Below are 15,472 nucleotides of genomic sequence, written 5' to 3' on the forward strand. Positions count from 1 at the left end.
CAATAAGAGAATACTTCATTGGAATTTGGACATTTTGGGATTTTTAATTAGCAAAACACATTGATGAAAAAAATACAAATACATGAACACGTTTCAAATGACAGATTTAAGGTGAGGAAACCCCCCCCCCCCCCCCCCCGCTAAATTAATGCAACAATTATGAGACAACTAATCAATAAGTGTTCCTCTGTTCTTTTACAAATCAAACTATACAACGTCCGCAACGTGGTTGTCACGTGTGCTCCCGGTCCGTTTCTGCGCCGCGTCGCGTCCGCGTTTCCAGCCGGAGCGTTGATTTCCGGGCCCGCTTCCTCCCCCCACCCACATTGTCGTGTCGTTTCCTGGTGCTGGCAGCGAGAAGGCGAGACGACGTTATTCCGACGCTGTAAACAAAAGTTCACTCAACGGTCCGCGCTCTTCGACACTTTCCGCGAAAAGACATGCATATCAAGACGGGTACGTCCGCTCCACTCGTCGCCATATTAGCCGCAAAGGGCGTACTGGACACGTTATTCGGGCGTTTGCCGACATGGCTAGCGCCGCTCGCTCGAGGAGCTCGGCTGGCTGCTCCTCGCTTTGCATTGAATGGGGCTTGTTACGAAACTTTGATGAGCGCGGCTAGCTTAGCTAACGTTTCCATTTCTTGGGAGGAAAAGCTTCCCCGGTTCGGCGGCGACGGTCGAAACTCGACTTTTGTCCACGATTTGGGGGGTTCCGACGTCCACTGTGTTTCGAACTTATCGTGACGCTGTGAATAAAAGGTGCGCTCGTAACAGGATCTCAAGCTGCTTCTGCTACTTCGTCGCGTGGAGTTCTCGAATGTTCCGTTGGGGCATCCGTGATCCGTTTCGCGGTGTTGAACTCCCCGATTTGTTCGCCGTGTGTCGTTTGGCGAGGAGGGCCAACCGGGCCGGTGTTTGATATCTTCCGACTTCATCCGTTTGCCCTGAGAGGCTCCGGTTTTGGTGACGTCACCCGCTCGGTGCGACGGACGCTCACTACGGAGAATATGTCGTCTTTTCTTTAAAGTGGCCTAAATAACCACCGTCACAATAAAAGGATTTGTCTTTGATTATAAACACTGAGTGGAACACTTAAGCCCTATGATGTCTGATTCCAACACGTTTTGTCTCTTTCAATAATCATTTTACTAGATTTCATTTTAGCTCTGAGTTGTCAATTAATTCGAGAGAGAGAGGGGTCTATACTGATTATTAAGAGTCAAGAAAGCCCACAACTGGTATTTGGAGCTGATCTTTACTTGCAGTAAAAGACAAATCGATTTTCAATACTAACTCCAAAACCTAACTTTGTCTCAAAGCCTTTAAGCATATGTTAATTAAACAGCTTGTCGGACTGCCAACATGTTAACACTGACATCTTTTTACATTTCAATTTCTTAAAAAACTGGAACATTTTAAGAAACAAATGGCTCCCTGTCAGGCAAGAGACCCAAATGCTGAGTACCGGCGCCCGTAATCAGTCTATCCCTATAAATGACGTGCGTGTGTTCTTCCAGGTACGTGGGAAGCCAGTAACACTGTGTGCGAGTCCGATACCCTGTGCGACCCAGCTGTCCTCGTCGCGACCGCCAACCCGGAGCCGCACGTCCGAAACCGCCGCCTGTCGCCCGGCTCCGGCAACTGCGGCGGGGGCGGAGGAGGCTGCCTTTCCGGAGGGCGGCCCCGGCAGCTCTCCCCCGACGCGGACCCGATCGGACCGACCCGCTCGCACGCCTTCGGCTTCCGCGTGGAAAAAGAGCGCAAGGGCCAGCAGCACAAAGGCCGCGGCCTTCGCCGAGACGCCGGCCAGAAGGACCTCAATCGCTCCCGAAAGCTTACCCGGAAAGAGAGGTGGGTGGAGGACAGTCTGTCGCTGCTCAAGCCCCCGCCCGCCTTCCCGGTGCAGGACAGCCCCGCCAAGCTGCAGCCGGCCGTCAGCTACGCCTCCAAGGTGAAGGCCAAAGCGACTGGCGGCGTTCTGGAGGAGGACCGCCACGCCATCGGTGTTCTGCTCCAGAACCAATGGGGGCTGAGTTTCATCAGCGAGCCGAGGCCCGTTCCGGAGGGCGCGGACCCTCACCCCGCCGCCGATCCCCCCGCCCCTCGACCCGAAGAAACGCCCAGGCCCTTCGCTACCTCCGCCGCCCCGGCGACACGCCCTGAGCTGGACGAGAACAACGGGGAGCTGCTACTCAGTTGTCGCCACCTTGTGGAGGCTCTCAACTTCCATAATAGAGGTAACTCTTCACGAGCGATAACTGGAAAACCACCGTAAAAAAAAATGGAGGAGAAGTTCAGAAGGTAACTATCAATCGCGCGAGAATGTTGTTTTCTAACACCCCCTTTTTTGGGTTTCTCTGCAGAATGGAATGCAATCTGCAACAAACAGAAAAAAGGTACGTTGTCGAACGGGAAAGTCATCGGAACATGAGAAGATACAGCAGTTTTATTTTAAAAGTAAATGTGAAAATCAGTGGTTGATTTGGAGTTGATTACCCTTTGTTAAACTAGCCCAATTAAGTATCTTAGCATCTAAAATGGAAATTATTAAATTACGTATAAACTAATTCACGACTCAAGCTTCATGCATAACTTGTGGTACTGGTGTCTTTACAGGTTTTCCCACGCGACATCGTGGTTCCTTGTTCACACCCCCGCTAGTAGACTTTTATTATTTATTTTGAAAAAATGGTTTTTACACTATACTTACTGTAATGGCCTTGCACGTGGGAAAGGAGAGTCAGCCACGGATACACTTTTCCACCGTTTATTTGATGTCATATGAAGCAGTGTTTTTTTTTAATGGGATAAAGAAAACCAAATGAGCACAACCGTGCAGGAGCTGCATTGAGCCGCAGCTCACGCCGGGGCGCTTGCGATCCCACCAAAAACCGCGCCTCTGAAATTTGCGTTTTATGCTTCCTGTTCTTTTTTTGTCTTCAAATGCATTTACAATCATGTTGGAGAACTAAAACAAAAAAAAGTTTGTTTTTCTGGTGTCTGTCCTTGGATTTTCACTGGGTTTTAAACGGGCTTGGTTATTACTTTTTCTAAGAACCTGTTTGTCTTCTCTTCTCAGATCCCAAAAGAGTCATGTGGTACAAGGACTTCCGGGAGCACCCGGCCTAGTGGCGCGCGGAACCCCGAAGCGTATATAGACCGACGCGCACGCAATCTACACGCGCCTTCGTGCGCACTGACGTAACGACGGACAATTCTCGGAGTCCCCTCTCACACGCTGCACTCAGGATGATGTCTTCATGCAAAGCCACACTGAGACACTTTGGACTAACTCCTTTTTGAGATCTTACAGCAATGAACTTTTTTTTTTTTTTTTAAACGCCTTATTAAAAAGTCTGCCTTAAGTAATCAGACCGTTGTTCCATCGCCCCGTTATGAATTTTATCTTGTGTGTGTGAGACTGGGTCCCCCCCCCCTCTTTTAATAATCTTTGAGAAGCTGTAATTGAATTTTTTTCCTCCCCTTTTTTGAACGTTACAGTTTTAACAAACTGTGTCCCGTGCAAAGCGAGTGGTCAATCAAGCACTTTGTTAAATCTGTTATTAGCGATGGCCGTGCCAGCACCTCTCGCGGTGATGTCTTTTTTTTTTTCCACCCACTCCGACTCCGTTTGACATGTCTTATATACCTGCTCGAGTTTTACTGTTAACTTTTGGGTTTACAGAGGGGGTGTATTCAAAGGCACAGTACTATTTCCCCCTTTAGCCCTGTCAGAGCTAAATGCCGGTTCTCCCCCCCCCTTCCGTTCTTTCGTTTGTTTTCTAATCAGGTGAATGTTGCTCATGAATTCATAAGGGAGCTTAGTGTTCAATATGTTGATTTTTGAAAAATAATTTGGAAAAAAATTACACTGGAGGAGGAATGTACGTGAACAGTATTGCTTAATAAAAGTAAATAAACTTGACTTGCTGCTGTTATTTATTGGAAATTAATTTGCCACTGGAATCTATTCAATATTTTAGCGACAGTTTTCTAAAACAACAGACATTAAACTGAAGCGCAGTACATTTAAAGTCTCGTTCGTGTCTTACTGAATTTAAACACATTTTCTTGACAGGCATCAAGTGCGCGGGAGGTAACGAGCGGTCCGTTCGAGAAAAAACGACCGCTTCCTCCTCGGCGCGCTCGAGGACGGGCTGCGCTTCCCGTGATCCGACTTGTCAGATGCGCAATATATCAGAAGCTACCTGAGAGGATAGTTGCCGTGTGGGTGCTTCATCTCACGGGACGCTCAAAAAACTTTCCCTTTACGTGCCGTTTGCCCCGTCAGTCTCTCCACGTCACCTCCACTTCATCTGTTCTGTACCTGCAACCGGAGCAAGGGTCAGGTTTAGGAATGACCAAAAACACCCGAGATGAGTTGCAAATTTAAAGTGCGCCCTACCTCTGCGTGATCCACGAGTCCTCGAGCTCGGTCACTTGCCCGGATCGAAACATTTCCCAGCCGGCTTGCGCGATCATGGCGCCGTTGTCGATACAGAATCTACAGTAGAAACATTGATTTATGGATGCGGTATTACAAACGCGGGCACTTTTTTCATACTAATCTTTTCATTCAAAACGCACAGTTTAGCACAATCGCTACACACGCTGTACAATTTTCTCTGCCAATTAGCTGTCTGAGCACCACTAAAGTCATTTTCATTTGCACATCGTTTTAACTGGGTATTAAACATGGCGCAATCAAAATATTAGGACAATACCTTCCCATATAGTTGCTGCGTACGGGGTGTTGCATGACCTAAGTACAGTACCGGTAGTATGGACAGACTGGTCTACCTTTCATCTGTGGCAAAAAGTTTGGCTCCTCTTTCCGAGCACATGAGTCCCATCATCTCCTGTAGGCGCAGGTTACCTGCGAATGCATTGTTTGATGGCATATTTAATGTTAAAGCACATTTTTCTTTTTTGAAAAGAAAAAAGCTTAGCTTTAAGGGTATAACCCAGAATTTTGACATTTCTCAGAATACGAACCCAGACGCATTCCAATGGTTCCTGACGTACTTACAGCCAACACCACCGACGATGAGGACTTCTCGGGAGCCGCAGTGAGCCATGGCCCGCTCTGTGATTTCCACCAGCATTGAGAACACCGTCTCCTGAAGGAACAGACAAAAATATGTCCGTCCGTACGTACGTACGTACGTATTCGGAATATTGGTTGACAACTTATTCTAACCTGCAGGGAGAAGCACAAGTCCTCTGCTGTACACTGACCGGATCCAAGCATCTTATGAGCAGCTTCCTATTATTACGACATCACATACGTGGATTCATAATGTTCTTTTCAAATTAAGAATTATTGCAACCGCTCACCTCAATGAAGGAAAGTATCCCGGAAAATGACACATCCATTCCTTTTACGGTATACGGCAGCTCCGCGTACCGAGTGCCTCTAAATAATACAATGAAAACGTCTAAATGAATAAGAGGCTAAACGAAGAAACACCATTAGTGTGCCGTCGCTTACTTCTTCGCCATCTGTTCTATGTTGTAGCCTGGACTGGGATCGTTTGAAATCTGCGCATAAAAACACTTCGTGTGTAAATGCGCTTACATTTCAATGAACGCAAGACAAACCTTGATAACTCGAGCGAATCTGTCCAAACAGTTGCCGACAGCGATGTCGATAGTCTCCCCGAATATTCTGTAGCGTCGCTCGGAGTAAGCGATGACCTTCGCGGGAGGAGACGCAAAAAGGTTTATCGATGACTTGATAAGATTGTTCCGAACACGTCGACGTACGACCGTATCCTGCCGCCGACCTGCGTGTTCCCTCCGCTGACGTAAAGCACGGTGGGGTTGTCGGCTTCGGTGACGAGTCGGCCCATCTCGATGTGCCCGATGCAGTGGTTGACGCCGACGAGGGGCTTGCCCCACAACTGGGCCACGGTCCGAGCCACCAGAGCCGCCGTTACCAAGGGCGCGCCCATGCCTGGACCTGATGAGAAGGAAAATGACAAATGTCGTCATAAAACACCTTCTTCCAAATGTCAACGTGCCGAACGACCTTTCGTATATGCCACACAGTCTATGTCGGAAGGTTTTAGCCCCGCTTGCTCCAGAGCCTCCTTTAAGACTGTCAGTATAACAGAGCGATGATGTCTGGCTGTGTCGCTTGGCTGGAAGCCTGTTAAGGGGCAAAAACATGAAAGTGTCTTACACTTACGAAGTGCGGTTGTTGTCGTCTGATTACATTGTCAAGGTTTCGACGAGAGAGAGAGAGAGAAAAAAGGCTTGCCTTCACCAGGAGGGGTAATGTAGGTCCGTCTCGGATTGGAAAGTACTTCTCCATCCCTGATGATCCCAATGCCAATCTTATTGGCGCTGCCCTCAAACCCGATTACAACAGTCATTGCGGCTGCATACGAATTTCAAGGGGGAAGGAAAAATGGTCTGCAATGACAATGCAATGTATTCGAGTGACACGACTCAAACCGGTGCAAATGTGCCATATGTTGCACGTATATTTAACTTTAACTGTGCTTTTTCGCACAAATATATCATACGACACGTTATTTGCTTTCCTACAGTTTAAAAAAATCAAATAAAAAGTCCACTTTCCTTCTTTACAGTTCGCCATGTTGCTACAACCGCATGTCAAGTAGCTTCTTTTGTACCACAGGGGAAATAGTATGAATACCGACGCACATTTAGCTCTTTACTAAACTCACATTTGTTCCACTTGGGTGCGTTGATTAAGAAAGATTTCACTTCCTCGGCGAAGTAACTCGTCCAGGTGAAATCCCGAGAACCCAAAAAACCTGAAAGGAGTGTTCGATTCGCCTGACTTTTAAGTTTCAACAAATGCATTCATATCTGGCGCATATTTCACCCGATAACGTATTAAAGTACATTCAAAACGTGGTAGCGCTTTTACGTGTGTTCGTGTGCGATTTATAACACATCAAAAATGGATATCTCTTATCGGATTTCTCGCAGGCATTGATGAGAGGGTCAATTTGAAGGAGCGCGTGGGAAAACGGTACGCTGTTATGTATGGCTGCGCATGCGCGAATTCATTGCGATAAAGTGTCATAAGTAGCAAAACTCGAGCGCTTTGACGCCTTCCGTTTCGCGCAACCTGCAGTGTTTCAAACCTTGCGCGCCCTCGCAGCTTTGAAAGCTCGGTCGGGTTTGATTCGTGTCATTACAGCCGCATTAGCATAGCATTAGCTTCACCTTTCGTATGAACGTTTGGGGGGTGGGAGTGACTGCTGGTCCGTGAGCGAGCAGCGTGTCCGGGGCTTTGCATCCTGCGAAAAGTGCAAGTAAGAATATTTGCATGATGTGACAATCTGGATTTGTTTTCGGGCTCCGGTGACAAATCTTGAAACTCGCACCGTTCGATCTCGATGGAAGCGAGATGAGCAAGCGAGGAATTAATGGCTTGCTTAGAAGGAGGCCTCCGGTCGCTCTTTGTTACAATGAAACGCGAAGGTTAGCGTCGTGCATTGTGCAACTCGGACCTCCTGCAGTATTCACTTCAAATTCTCCGTCGAGAGTCGCGTCTCGTGAGAAATCGCATAAAACGTCGAAAGTTAGCGCATCTAACACAGGCTCGGCCTCATTTTCTCATTTGGGTATTACGCATAATCGTCACTGCTCAAAATATTCGGTACAGTTGCAACTGAGCTGCGTCCAATTCTGCTGTAAAATGGTTACAATAATGACTTTTGGACTGATTGTTGCAATTTGCACGATGCTGAGGTGTTGGGCAAAATCTTTGAAGTGCTCTTTTTTTTTTTTTAAAGCATTGCAAATAACTTTAATAATAAACGTCCAGAGATTCAGTCACATTTCCAAACCTGTGTTTTGCAAGCTTTGTACATAGACGAAAAAGTACATCAAACAATATCGCAATAGGTATAATACTGTGCGTACAATCTCGGGGCTGTGGAAAGAATAAACTGAAACAAACATGTGCACATTGCTCTGGAAACCAGTGTGAAAAAGTGTGTGTGTTCATATTAACGTTACTCCTTTTTTTTCTCTCTCTTTCTTTCTTATCCGTTTCCCAGCGGCGCTTGTGCGTGTTGTGCGTCTGCGAAGCGTTTTCCTCCGTTCGAGCATGAAGCGAGGCAAGAAGGCAGAAGAGGCGACTGCAGAAGGGGACAATGACGCCGCAGCAGGTTAGTCCAGGAGTACAAAAGACAGCTTTCAAAAAATCCTAAACGTGTATGCTGCAATCGTGCCCGATTTTACAGAAAGTACTCCAAAGAAAGCCAAGAAATCTAAGGAACCAGAAGCCCCCGTTTTGTACGAAGACCCCCCGGACAAAATGACCAGCAAAGATGGACGCGACGCCAACATGAAGATCACCTCCTGGAATGTGGACGGACTGAGAGCTTGGGTGAAGAAGAACGGCCTGAGTGTGAGTTGGTGCTTGAAATCCAAAAAGCCCAGGCAAAGCGAATGCATTTTGTTTCCCCCCGTTAACACTTGTGTTCATCCCCTCCAAGTGGGTGCGTGAGGAGAATCCAGACATCCTGTGCCTGCAGGAGACCAAGTGCGCGGAGAAAAACCTGCCCGCTGACATCACGTCCATGCCCGAGTACCCGCACAAGTACTGGTGCGTGTCGGACGACAAGGGGGGCTACGGCGGCGTGGCCGTGCTTTGCAAAACGGAGCCCGTCAAAGTGACTTACGGCATCGGTGAGCGCTAGTCTAACGATTGCGTACTTTGCTGCCCGAACGGGTTGCGGTACAAACCTGTATACTAGTGACGGCGAACGCCACTTACCTCGGCACTTGAGCATCATTCGCAATTCTTTAAAAACAAAACCTTTCAAACTAATTGTCACTCCCGGTTGAAGTTTGCCGTGAAACTAAACATAAAACAAAGACAATTTATTATAACGACCGCATAGCTTAATGCTAACAGAAAAAAAACACAGACGGGCGAACAAATACCATCCGCGTGGTTGTGTACTCGCGCTTTAAGCGACATATTTGAACGCGAGCGGCGCTTCGACACACGTAGGCAGATTGCAGGCAGATCTTCTTTACCCTGTTGCCAAGTCGCGCGCGCCGGAAGGAGCCGCAATGAATCGATCGCGAGGCACCGTTTCATTTTCTACGTTCCTTTTAACCGTCGTTACTGGGTTTTTATTCAGTCAAATATTTTAGTGTGCTACGTATTTTCCCTTACATTGGAACAGATTTATGGTATTTTGATTCATTTCGACGCGTTACCGGCGCGGAACGAATTCAACTCCTTTCGTAAGACCGGCCGCTGTATGTTGAAGTGATACTAACGGCCGTAGGTCGGGGAGGAGCTAAGTTTAGCCTGGGTTGTTAGCGGAAGATATGGTGTCTTTGCCACAAACGCGTGTGCTTTAGAGCTAATTCTGCATTTCTTCAAAATCAAATCCGTAAGCCATCTTTCAACTCGTACGCAATTCTCAAGGTTGTCAGCCGTTTGGGCCCGAGTATCCCCCGTACTGTTCGTAACCTTAACAGAGGCTGGACAAAAGTGGATGGAGTGAGGTCCAATCCAAAATCTTCCGTTTCCATGCCCGACTCCTGTGAACGTTGCTTATTCTCAACAATAACCGGCCTACTCTTTGCTAACGCTTGGCGCGTTTTCTTATGGTGGCTTTCTTCACTCGCTCAGGTAAAGAGGAACACGACAAGGAAGGTCGCGTCATCACCGCAGAGTTTCCCACCTTCTACCTGGTGACGGCCTACGTACCCAACGCCGGCAAAGGCCTGGTGCGCTTAGATTACCGCAAGACCTGGGATGTGGATTTCCGCGCCTACTTGAGCGAGCTGGACGTGCAGAAGCCCCTCGTGCTGTGCGGCGACCTCAACGTCGCCCACCGGGAGATCGACCTGAAGAACCCGAAGGGCAACAAGAAAAACGCCGGCTTCACCCCGGAGGAGCGCGAGGGCTTCGACCAGCTGCTGGAGGCCGGTTTCGTCGACAGCTTCCGCGAGCTCTACCCCGAGCGGGCCAACGCGTACACCTTCTGGACCTACATGATGAATTCCAGGTCAAAGAACGTGGGCTGGCGGCTCGATTATTTTGTGCTGTCGTCATCCCTGGTGCCCGCTCTGTGCGACAGCAAGATCCGCAACAAAGCCGTGGGGAGCGACCACTGCCCTATTACGCTGCACGTTGCCGTGTAGCCTTTATGCACGTTCACTAGTAGCTTAGGTGCTAAGTTTAGAAATGCCCTTTTGGCCTTTTTCTGTTCGTCACCCAAATCCAAGCTAGAAAAACTCAATTCCTCTTCGGTTGTTCCAAAAAAAATATCTTTTTCAAACAAGTAAGCTAATTAAGACCATTGTGGGCTCTGTCTGTGCGGCCGTTGACCTGGGGGAAAAAAACCTCGGCGAAACCCTTCAAAAGTTGTCTTCCCGTCACAAAATGTTCAAAGCCTCGATTAAAAAAAAAACAGTCATGTTGTTTGTCTTGTAATCACACTTGAATAAAAATGTGCTTTCTACACAAATTCTGGTCATTATTAAACCCTAAAACCTGGACACGGTTGTTGATATTGGGCTTTTGGGTGAAATTTCAGGGTGAGCCTCAAATGCGCTCCAACCTCATGTGAACTTAATTTGACCTCTGACAGGAAGCTGAATATCAAAATTCACCATCCACAAACGGACCGATGTCCATTTTATGCTTTGCTGGGAACTCTTTCAGTGTCTCTGCTGCAACCCGCTGATGACACTCAAAGCTCAGTGGCCGCTTCCCTTTGAAGCCTCGCTACTGTTGAGTATATCAAAGTATTTGGAGCGCTTCGCTTTTTCCACATTTTGAAACGTTACGGTCTTTTTCCAAAATTCATTCTATTCCACGCACCACGCCCTACAAAATCATCTGGGAGGACAAAAACTATGCCCTGCCCCCCAAAAAAATACAAAATCAGTAGGTCTTGCGTGTAAAATTTTGAGAGGAAAATGAAATCCATTTTGGAATGAGGCTAACATAAAATGTGGAAAGTGAAGTGCTGTGAATACTTTAAAACTGCATTGTCATTTTAATCTCAACGGGATAACGTGAAAAATATTTTGGAAAATTTGATTTCGAAATGGTTCAAATCAAAGTCCTACTTGAAAAACAATATTTATTCCATTTTAGAGTAAGACTGAATAATGACAATTTTAAGCAGGTCTTTTCTAATGATACGTTTTGCAACAATCTCACACAAATCATTGTCGGTTGTGTGTATAGTTTTGAGGCATAGTATATATTTTTTAATTCCGTTTTATATTCATGTGGTAAACTTGGGAAAAAGTAGCGCTGTGAGAACTTTCTGGATTCACTGCATGCATTTGCGTAGCAAATGTGTCCTGTGAATAGAATAATAATAATGATGATGATGCTGCTCGCCTAGAACACTCGTAGTGCATTCTCGGTTTATCCTGAAATTTCACTCGAAAATCCCGAACTTTTTGCGAGTAGCCTCTGGATCTCAATGAGGCAAGCGAATTTCATCCGAGCGTCAGAGGAGGTTTAATTGCGACCGACGTGAATCATTTCACACTACTTCGCGAGCCGTTTTGAATTCGAGACCAAGGTTTGTCTTCACGCTATCTTGTTATGTGTCCGCTGATGCGTTTTGAGGTGATAGGACTGCCTGAAGCCTTTGCCGCACAGCTCGCAGCGGAAGGGCTTCTCTCCCGTGTGCGTCCGCGTGTGTCTTTTCAGCCGGTTGGCGCTGAGGAAGCTCTTGTCGCATTCGACGCAGGAGTAAGGCCGCGCGCCCGTGTGGTAGCGCAGGTGAATGGTCAGGTAGCACGACTGGGTGAACTTCTTCTCGCATTGCGGGCACTGGAAGGGCTTGTGGCCCGTGTGGAAGCGCTCGTGCTTGAGCAGCTCGGCGTGGGAAAAGAAGCCCTTCCCGCAGTCGGAGCACAGGTACGGCCTCTCGCCCGAGTGCGTCAGCTCGTGCCTGATCAGCGTGGCCTTGTACACGAAACTCTTGTCGCACTGCGAACAGCTGTAGACGTTCTCTCTCGTGTGGCAGCGCTCGTGCTTCTTCATGTTGCGCTCCCTCTTGAAACACTTCCCGCAGAACGAGCACATGAAGGGCATCTCCTCCGAGTGGATCTTCATGTGGGTCGCCAGGCCGCCTTTGTAGAGGAAGCCCTTGCCGCACTGCGTACAAACGTGCGGCCTGTCTTTCTGGTGGATGCGCTGGTGCGCCGTGAGCGCCGCCCGATAGGCGAAGCTCTTGCCGCAGCCGCAGGCGTGCCCTCTCTCCTCCCGGTGAGTGCGCAGGTGCCCGGCGAGGTAGCTGGCGCAGCTGAAGCTCAGCTCGCACCGAGGACATTTAAGCGAACTCGCCGCCTTGTCCGCATCCTCGCCGTGCGTCTTGAGGTGCCTCGCCGGGGCAGACTTCCACGCGAACTCGCGGCCGCCCTCGGAGCACGCAAACTCGCCGTTCTCCGCGCGCGACCTCTGAGCCGCGACGCGCTTGGAGAACTCCCCGCGGGTGACGCGCTCGTACCTGCGTCCGGACCTGTGTGTCTGCTTGTGTCTCTCCAGGGACTGCTTGAAGGAGAAACGTCGCCCGCACTGAGAGCAGAGGAAGGGCTGCTCACCTGTGTGGATGCGCCGGTGGGACTCGAGTACGGACAGGAATTTGAACCTCTTGCCGCAATCTTGGCAGTTAAAACGACATTGCTCGTCAGCGAGGGCCGTCTCGTCATCCTCCGAGTGAACACGCTGGACGCGCCGCCGTTTCTCTGCTTGGCGGAGGGAGCGCTCCGGACGGGAGGAAGCTGTCGAAGCGGCGTCCGCCGCGCAACCTGACAGAAACGTGCACGCTTTCCATTATAGACCGAATCGATGTTTCCATTCCATTTTCCAATAAAGCTGTCAAATTTGAACAAATGTGAAAAAATTGTAATGTAATGTTCCCTTGGAGGAAAGAGCCCTACCGCTTCTCTACAAAGAAAGTAAACACTCACTTTCATCAGCATCCTTCTTTAGGACGGAGGGTGACCCGTATGAATGCTCTGAACTGTTTGAGAGAGAGTAAACAAAGGGTGGTTTAACACACTCAACCAGGGCTTGTCAAAACATTTTGGGGCCATGGGACTCCTTATTAGGGAATATTTTCCCAAGGACTCCCTGATAATTCAAAGGCCAATTCAACATAAATAACGTGTTCCCTTAAATGCCGTAGGACTTAAAAAGTTGTCTATTTTGGAGAAAAAGTCAGACGTGTGAAAACATTTTCTGATTTTTTTAAAGAAGAAAATTGTAATCTCATGAAAATAGAATCATTCCCCCCCCCCCAAGAATAGTATGACAGTGACATCAAAGTTAAACAAGGGAAGCCATTTCAACAAGTGAATTTCAAAAATAAAACTATTTTCACAATATTAAACCTTTTATTCTATCCTAAAGAGACTACTATATTCTATAAAAATATGCCTTGCGTTTGTGAAAATTAAATAGGACTTGATTCCTGTAATAATACACCTTTTTGTCGAAAGGAAATTACATTATTCATGCAGGATGTCACATTTATGTGATATGTCACAATCGTAAGCAGAGCTTTTAATAGACCCGAAGTTATGATAGGGAAGAGTAATTGCTTTATTGTTTGTTTTCTCAGCATACCTTTCTGTCCCAATATGAAGGCTGCAGTCGGCATGAACTACATAATTTATTGCAAATTATATTGCGGGTTAGAGGGGATTTTTCCATAAGGTAGAACATTTGAATTGAAGAGATAAACACAGGAGACTGACCTACTGAAGGGCAAACACTTCGAGGCCGTTGGCCTCTCCCCGGTGGCTTCGGGTTTCCGCTTGCCGTTCGTGCGTTTCTGCAAGTCGATGGCTTGGATCTTCGCGGTGGGTTTTCGTTTGCGCCGGCTCGTGCGGACGTCGACGAGGGGAGCGACCTGGGCGACGTTTTCCGGGGCCGCGTTTCCCGGCGCCTCCGCCGCGGCGTCGCTCTCGACGCCCGCCGACCTCACGTTGTGACTTTTCAGGTGCCTCGAGAGCGCCGGCACCCGGGTGAATTTCCTCTCGCGTTGCGGGCACGTGTACGTGCCGTCCGCAATGTGCGTTTGCTTGTGCTCGGTGCGGCCTGACGAGGACTGAAAAGTCTCCCCGCGGATGACGCAATTGTAACCGCGTCCTGTTTTGTGCGTCTTCCTGTGCCGCTCCAGGGCCTGGCGGAAAGAGAAGCGGCGACCGCAATCGGAGCAGCGGTGGGGTCGCTCCCCTGTGTGGATGACCCTGTGGGCTGTGAGCGACGAGGCAAACTTGAATTTCTTGTCGCAGTCCGGACAGTCGTGAGGTCCCGAAGAGCTCCGAGCCTTAACGGACGCAGGAGTTGTCTTGGTGAACGTCTGCCTGGTGCGTCCTTGTGACCTCGCTCTGCTTTTCATCCATTCCTCCCTCTTCTTTACCTTCATCCACATCTGTAGTCGTCGCTTCCGCTTGTTCAACCCCACCGTCTGCTTCCGAAAGGCAACTGACATTTTCTGCCATCGTCGCATCACGCTCGTCAACTTCAACCTCCGCAGTGACCTCGACAGTCACCTCGTCCACGGTGGTTTCGTGGATGTGACTCCATTCATCCAGGGCTGACTGGTGAGGCTGCTCTTGAGCTATTGATATTCTACAAGTAGGAAAGGCAGAGAGCGAAGCAAGGACGTTGTCCCCCATGCTTGTGGCTGCAACTACTTTTTTTTTTTTTTTTTTTTTAAAACATAAGTTACAGTTAATAACCTCTGGAATATAAGGATCAATTGCTTAGGAATCATACCCTACCGTGTTGCTCTAATCGTCTGAGGTGTTTGTGGTGCTGGAGCAAAACCTTCAGGTCATTAGCTTCAGCGAGTGAATGCAAACAGCCATCTGCTATGGAAGCTCCGAGCCAGGCAACAGTCTGCAATTGACACATGAAATTAAAACAAAAACAAAACATATACATTGACAAAAAATGGTCACAAGAAACTGCAATGCATCATTCTGGGATGTCCATCTAATAGTTTGGTTACAGTTTGTCTTGTATTGGATTTCATTAGTATATATACAAATGACTAAATCGTCCATCTGTACAAAAATTACAAAGTTAAATAAGGTACAAACTCAAAATAATGACAACTACATTAATAAGCTCATTTCTGAATGATCTGAGGATTACAGCGAACCTCTAATTTGGAGTACTGTGTTGAGTGAGAGTGTGAGAACAGGCGCTAAGAATATCATTTTAAAGGGTTTTAATGAGTTTAAATGTGGTTTCATGGGTTTATAGCACGTGGGAAAGGTCAAACTATTTGGAGACATTATTTTTCACGCCGCCACACGGATTTTACCTATCGTACAACAGTTCGCTGTACTGTACCGCCTTTGAAAGACCGGCATTTTTTTCTACAGGCGATTGCGCTCTTTAGTGGCAAATCGATACAATTTGTGTCGCTGCAACAGCTTACAGTTATTCATTCAAAAGGCAAAATGGTCGCCCTCAC

The 15,472-nt window shown here is 47.9% G+C and overlaps 4 protein-coding genes across 5 annotated transcripts; 2 read left to right on the top strand and 2 right to left on the bottom strand.

The window, feature by feature from the left end:
• Positions 1 to 327: 327 nt before the first annotated feature.
• si:ch211-214j24.10 (uncharacterized protein LOC558894 homolog) lies at positions 328 to 3,927 on the top strand. Its single transcript, XM_061667263.1, has 4 exons — positions 328 to 456; positions 1,520 to 2,239; positions 2,366 to 2,398; positions 3,082 to 3,927. The coding sequence occupies exons 1-4, from the start codon at positions 441 to 443 to the stop codon at positions 3,129 to 3,131; spliced, it is 819 nt and encodes a 272-aa protein (XP_061523247.1). The 5' UTR covers positions 328 to 440; the 3' UTR covers positions 3,132 to 3,927.
• Positions 3,924 to 7,664, bottom strand: osgep (O-sialoglycoprotein endopeptidase). Of its 2 annotated transcripts, none has more exons than XM_061667261.1 (12): positions 6,698 to 7,664; positions 6,265 to 6,419; positions 6,034 to 6,153; positions 5,789 to 5,964; positions 5,604 to 5,699; positions 5,494 to 5,543; positions 5,340 to 5,418; positions 5,203 to 5,235; positions 5,032 to 5,122; positions 4,803 to 4,878; positions 4,408 to 4,506; positions 3,924 to 4,329 (listed from the first exon to the last, which is right to left on the bottom strand). In XM_061667261.1, exons 2-12 carry the CDS (start codon positions 6,377 to 6,379, stop codon positions 4,290 to 4,292), a joined length of 975 nt encoding a protein of 324 aa, XP_061523245.1. In that variant the 5' UTR covers positions 6,380 to 6,419; positions 6,698 to 7,664; the 3' UTR covers positions 3,924 to 4,289. The 2 variants fall into 2 exon arrangements, with proteins under 2 accessions (XP_061523245.1, XP_061523244.1); XM_061667260.1 differs by having other exon boundaries at positions 5,203 to 5,268.
• On the top strand, positions 7,007 to 10,260 carry apex1 (APEX nuclease (multifunctional DNA repair enzyme) 1). The gene is made up of 5 exons (XM_061667262.1): positions 7,007 to 7,294; positions 8,045 to 8,155; positions 8,231 to 8,397; positions 8,486 to 8,678; positions 9,640 to 10,260. The coding sequence occupies exons 2-5, from the start codon at positions 8,095 to 8,097 to the stop codon at positions 10,152 to 10,154; spliced, it is 936 nt and encodes a 311-aa protein (XP_061523246.1). The 5' UTR covers positions 7,007 to 7,294; positions 8,045 to 8,094; the 3' UTR covers positions 10,155 to 10,260.
• Positions 7,761 to 14,588, bottom strand: LOC133396952 (zinc finger protein 260-like). Its single transcript, XM_061667259.1, has 3 exons — positions 13,740 to 14,588; positions 12,951 to 13,003; positions 7,761 to 12,788 (listed from the first exon to the last, which is right to left on the bottom strand). The coding sequence occupies exons 1-3, from the start codon at positions 14,495 to 14,497 to the stop codon at positions 11,563 to 11,565; spliced, it is 2,037 nt and encodes a 678-aa protein (XP_061523243.1). The 5' UTR covers positions 14,498 to 14,588; the 3' UTR covers positions 7,761 to 11,562.
• Positions 14,589 to 15,472: the final 884 nt, after the last annotated feature.

This window comes from Phycodurus eques, chromosome 22, assembly GCF_024500275.1.
Source record: "Phycodurus eques isolate BA_2022a chromosome 22, UOR_Pequ_1.1, whole genome shotgun sequence".
In the NCBI taxonomy this organism is placed as follows: domain Eukaryota; kingdom Metazoa; phylum Chordata; class Actinopteri; order Syngnathiformes; family Syngnathidae; genus Phycodurus; species Phycodurus eques.

What these genes read in the sequence shown, in the direction of transcription:
- si:ch211-214j24.10 (XM_061667263.1), top strand. An exon ending in TCTCAACTTCCATAATAGAG is followed by an intron (nt 2,240 to 2,365) that starts GTAACTCTTCAC and finishes GTTTCTCTGCAG; the next exon opens with AATGGAATGCAATCTGCAAC. An exon ending in CTGCAACAAACAGAAAAAAG is followed by an intron (nt 2,399 to 3,081) that starts GTACGTTGTCGA and finishes TTCTCTTCTCAG; the next exon opens with ATCCCAAAAGAGTCATGTGG.
- osgep (XM_061667260.1), bottom strand. Translation starts at nt 6,379, where the DNA reads ATGACTGTTGTAATCGGGTTTGAGGGCAGCGCCAATAAGATTGGCATT. An exon ending in CATTACCCCTCCTGGTGAAG is followed by an intron (nt 6,154 to 6,264) that starts GCAAGCCTTTTT and finishes GCCCCTTAACAG; the next exon opens with GCTTCCAGCCAAGCGACACA. An exon ending in GGATACTTTCCTTCATTGAG is followed by an intron (nt 5,269 to 5,339) that starts GTGAGCGGTTGC and finishes TCGTAATAATAG; the next exon opens with GAAGCTGCTCATAAGATGCT.
- apex1 (XM_061667262.1), top strand. Translation starts at nt 8,095, where the DNA reads ATGAAGCGAGGCAAGAAGGCAGAAGAGGCGACTGCAGAAGGGGACAAT. An exon ending in TGAAGAAGAACGGCCTGAGT is followed by an intron (nt 8,398 to 8,485) that starts GTGAGTTGGTGC and finishes ATCCCCTCCAAG; the next exon opens with TGGGTGCGTGAGGAGAATCC. An exon ending in CAAAGTGACTTACGGCATCG is followed by an intron (nt 8,679 to 9,639) that starts GTGAGCGCTAGT and finishes TCACTCGCTCAG; the next exon opens with GTAAAGAGGAACACGACAAG.
- LOC133396952 (XM_061667259.1), bottom strand. Translation starts at nt 14,497, where the DNA reads ATGCGACGATGGCAGAAAATGTCAGTTGCCTTTCGGAAGCAGACGGTG. An exon ending in AAGTGTTTGCCCTTCAGTAG is followed by an intron (nt 13,004 to 13,739) that starts GTCAGTCTCCTG and finishes TCTCTCAAACAG; the next exon opens with TTCAGAGCATTCATACGGGT. An exon ending in AAAGAAGGATGCTGATGAAA is followed by an intron (nt 12,789 to 12,950) that starts GTGAGTGTTTAC and finishes CGTTTCTGTCAG; the next exon opens with GTTGCGCGGCGGACGCCGCT.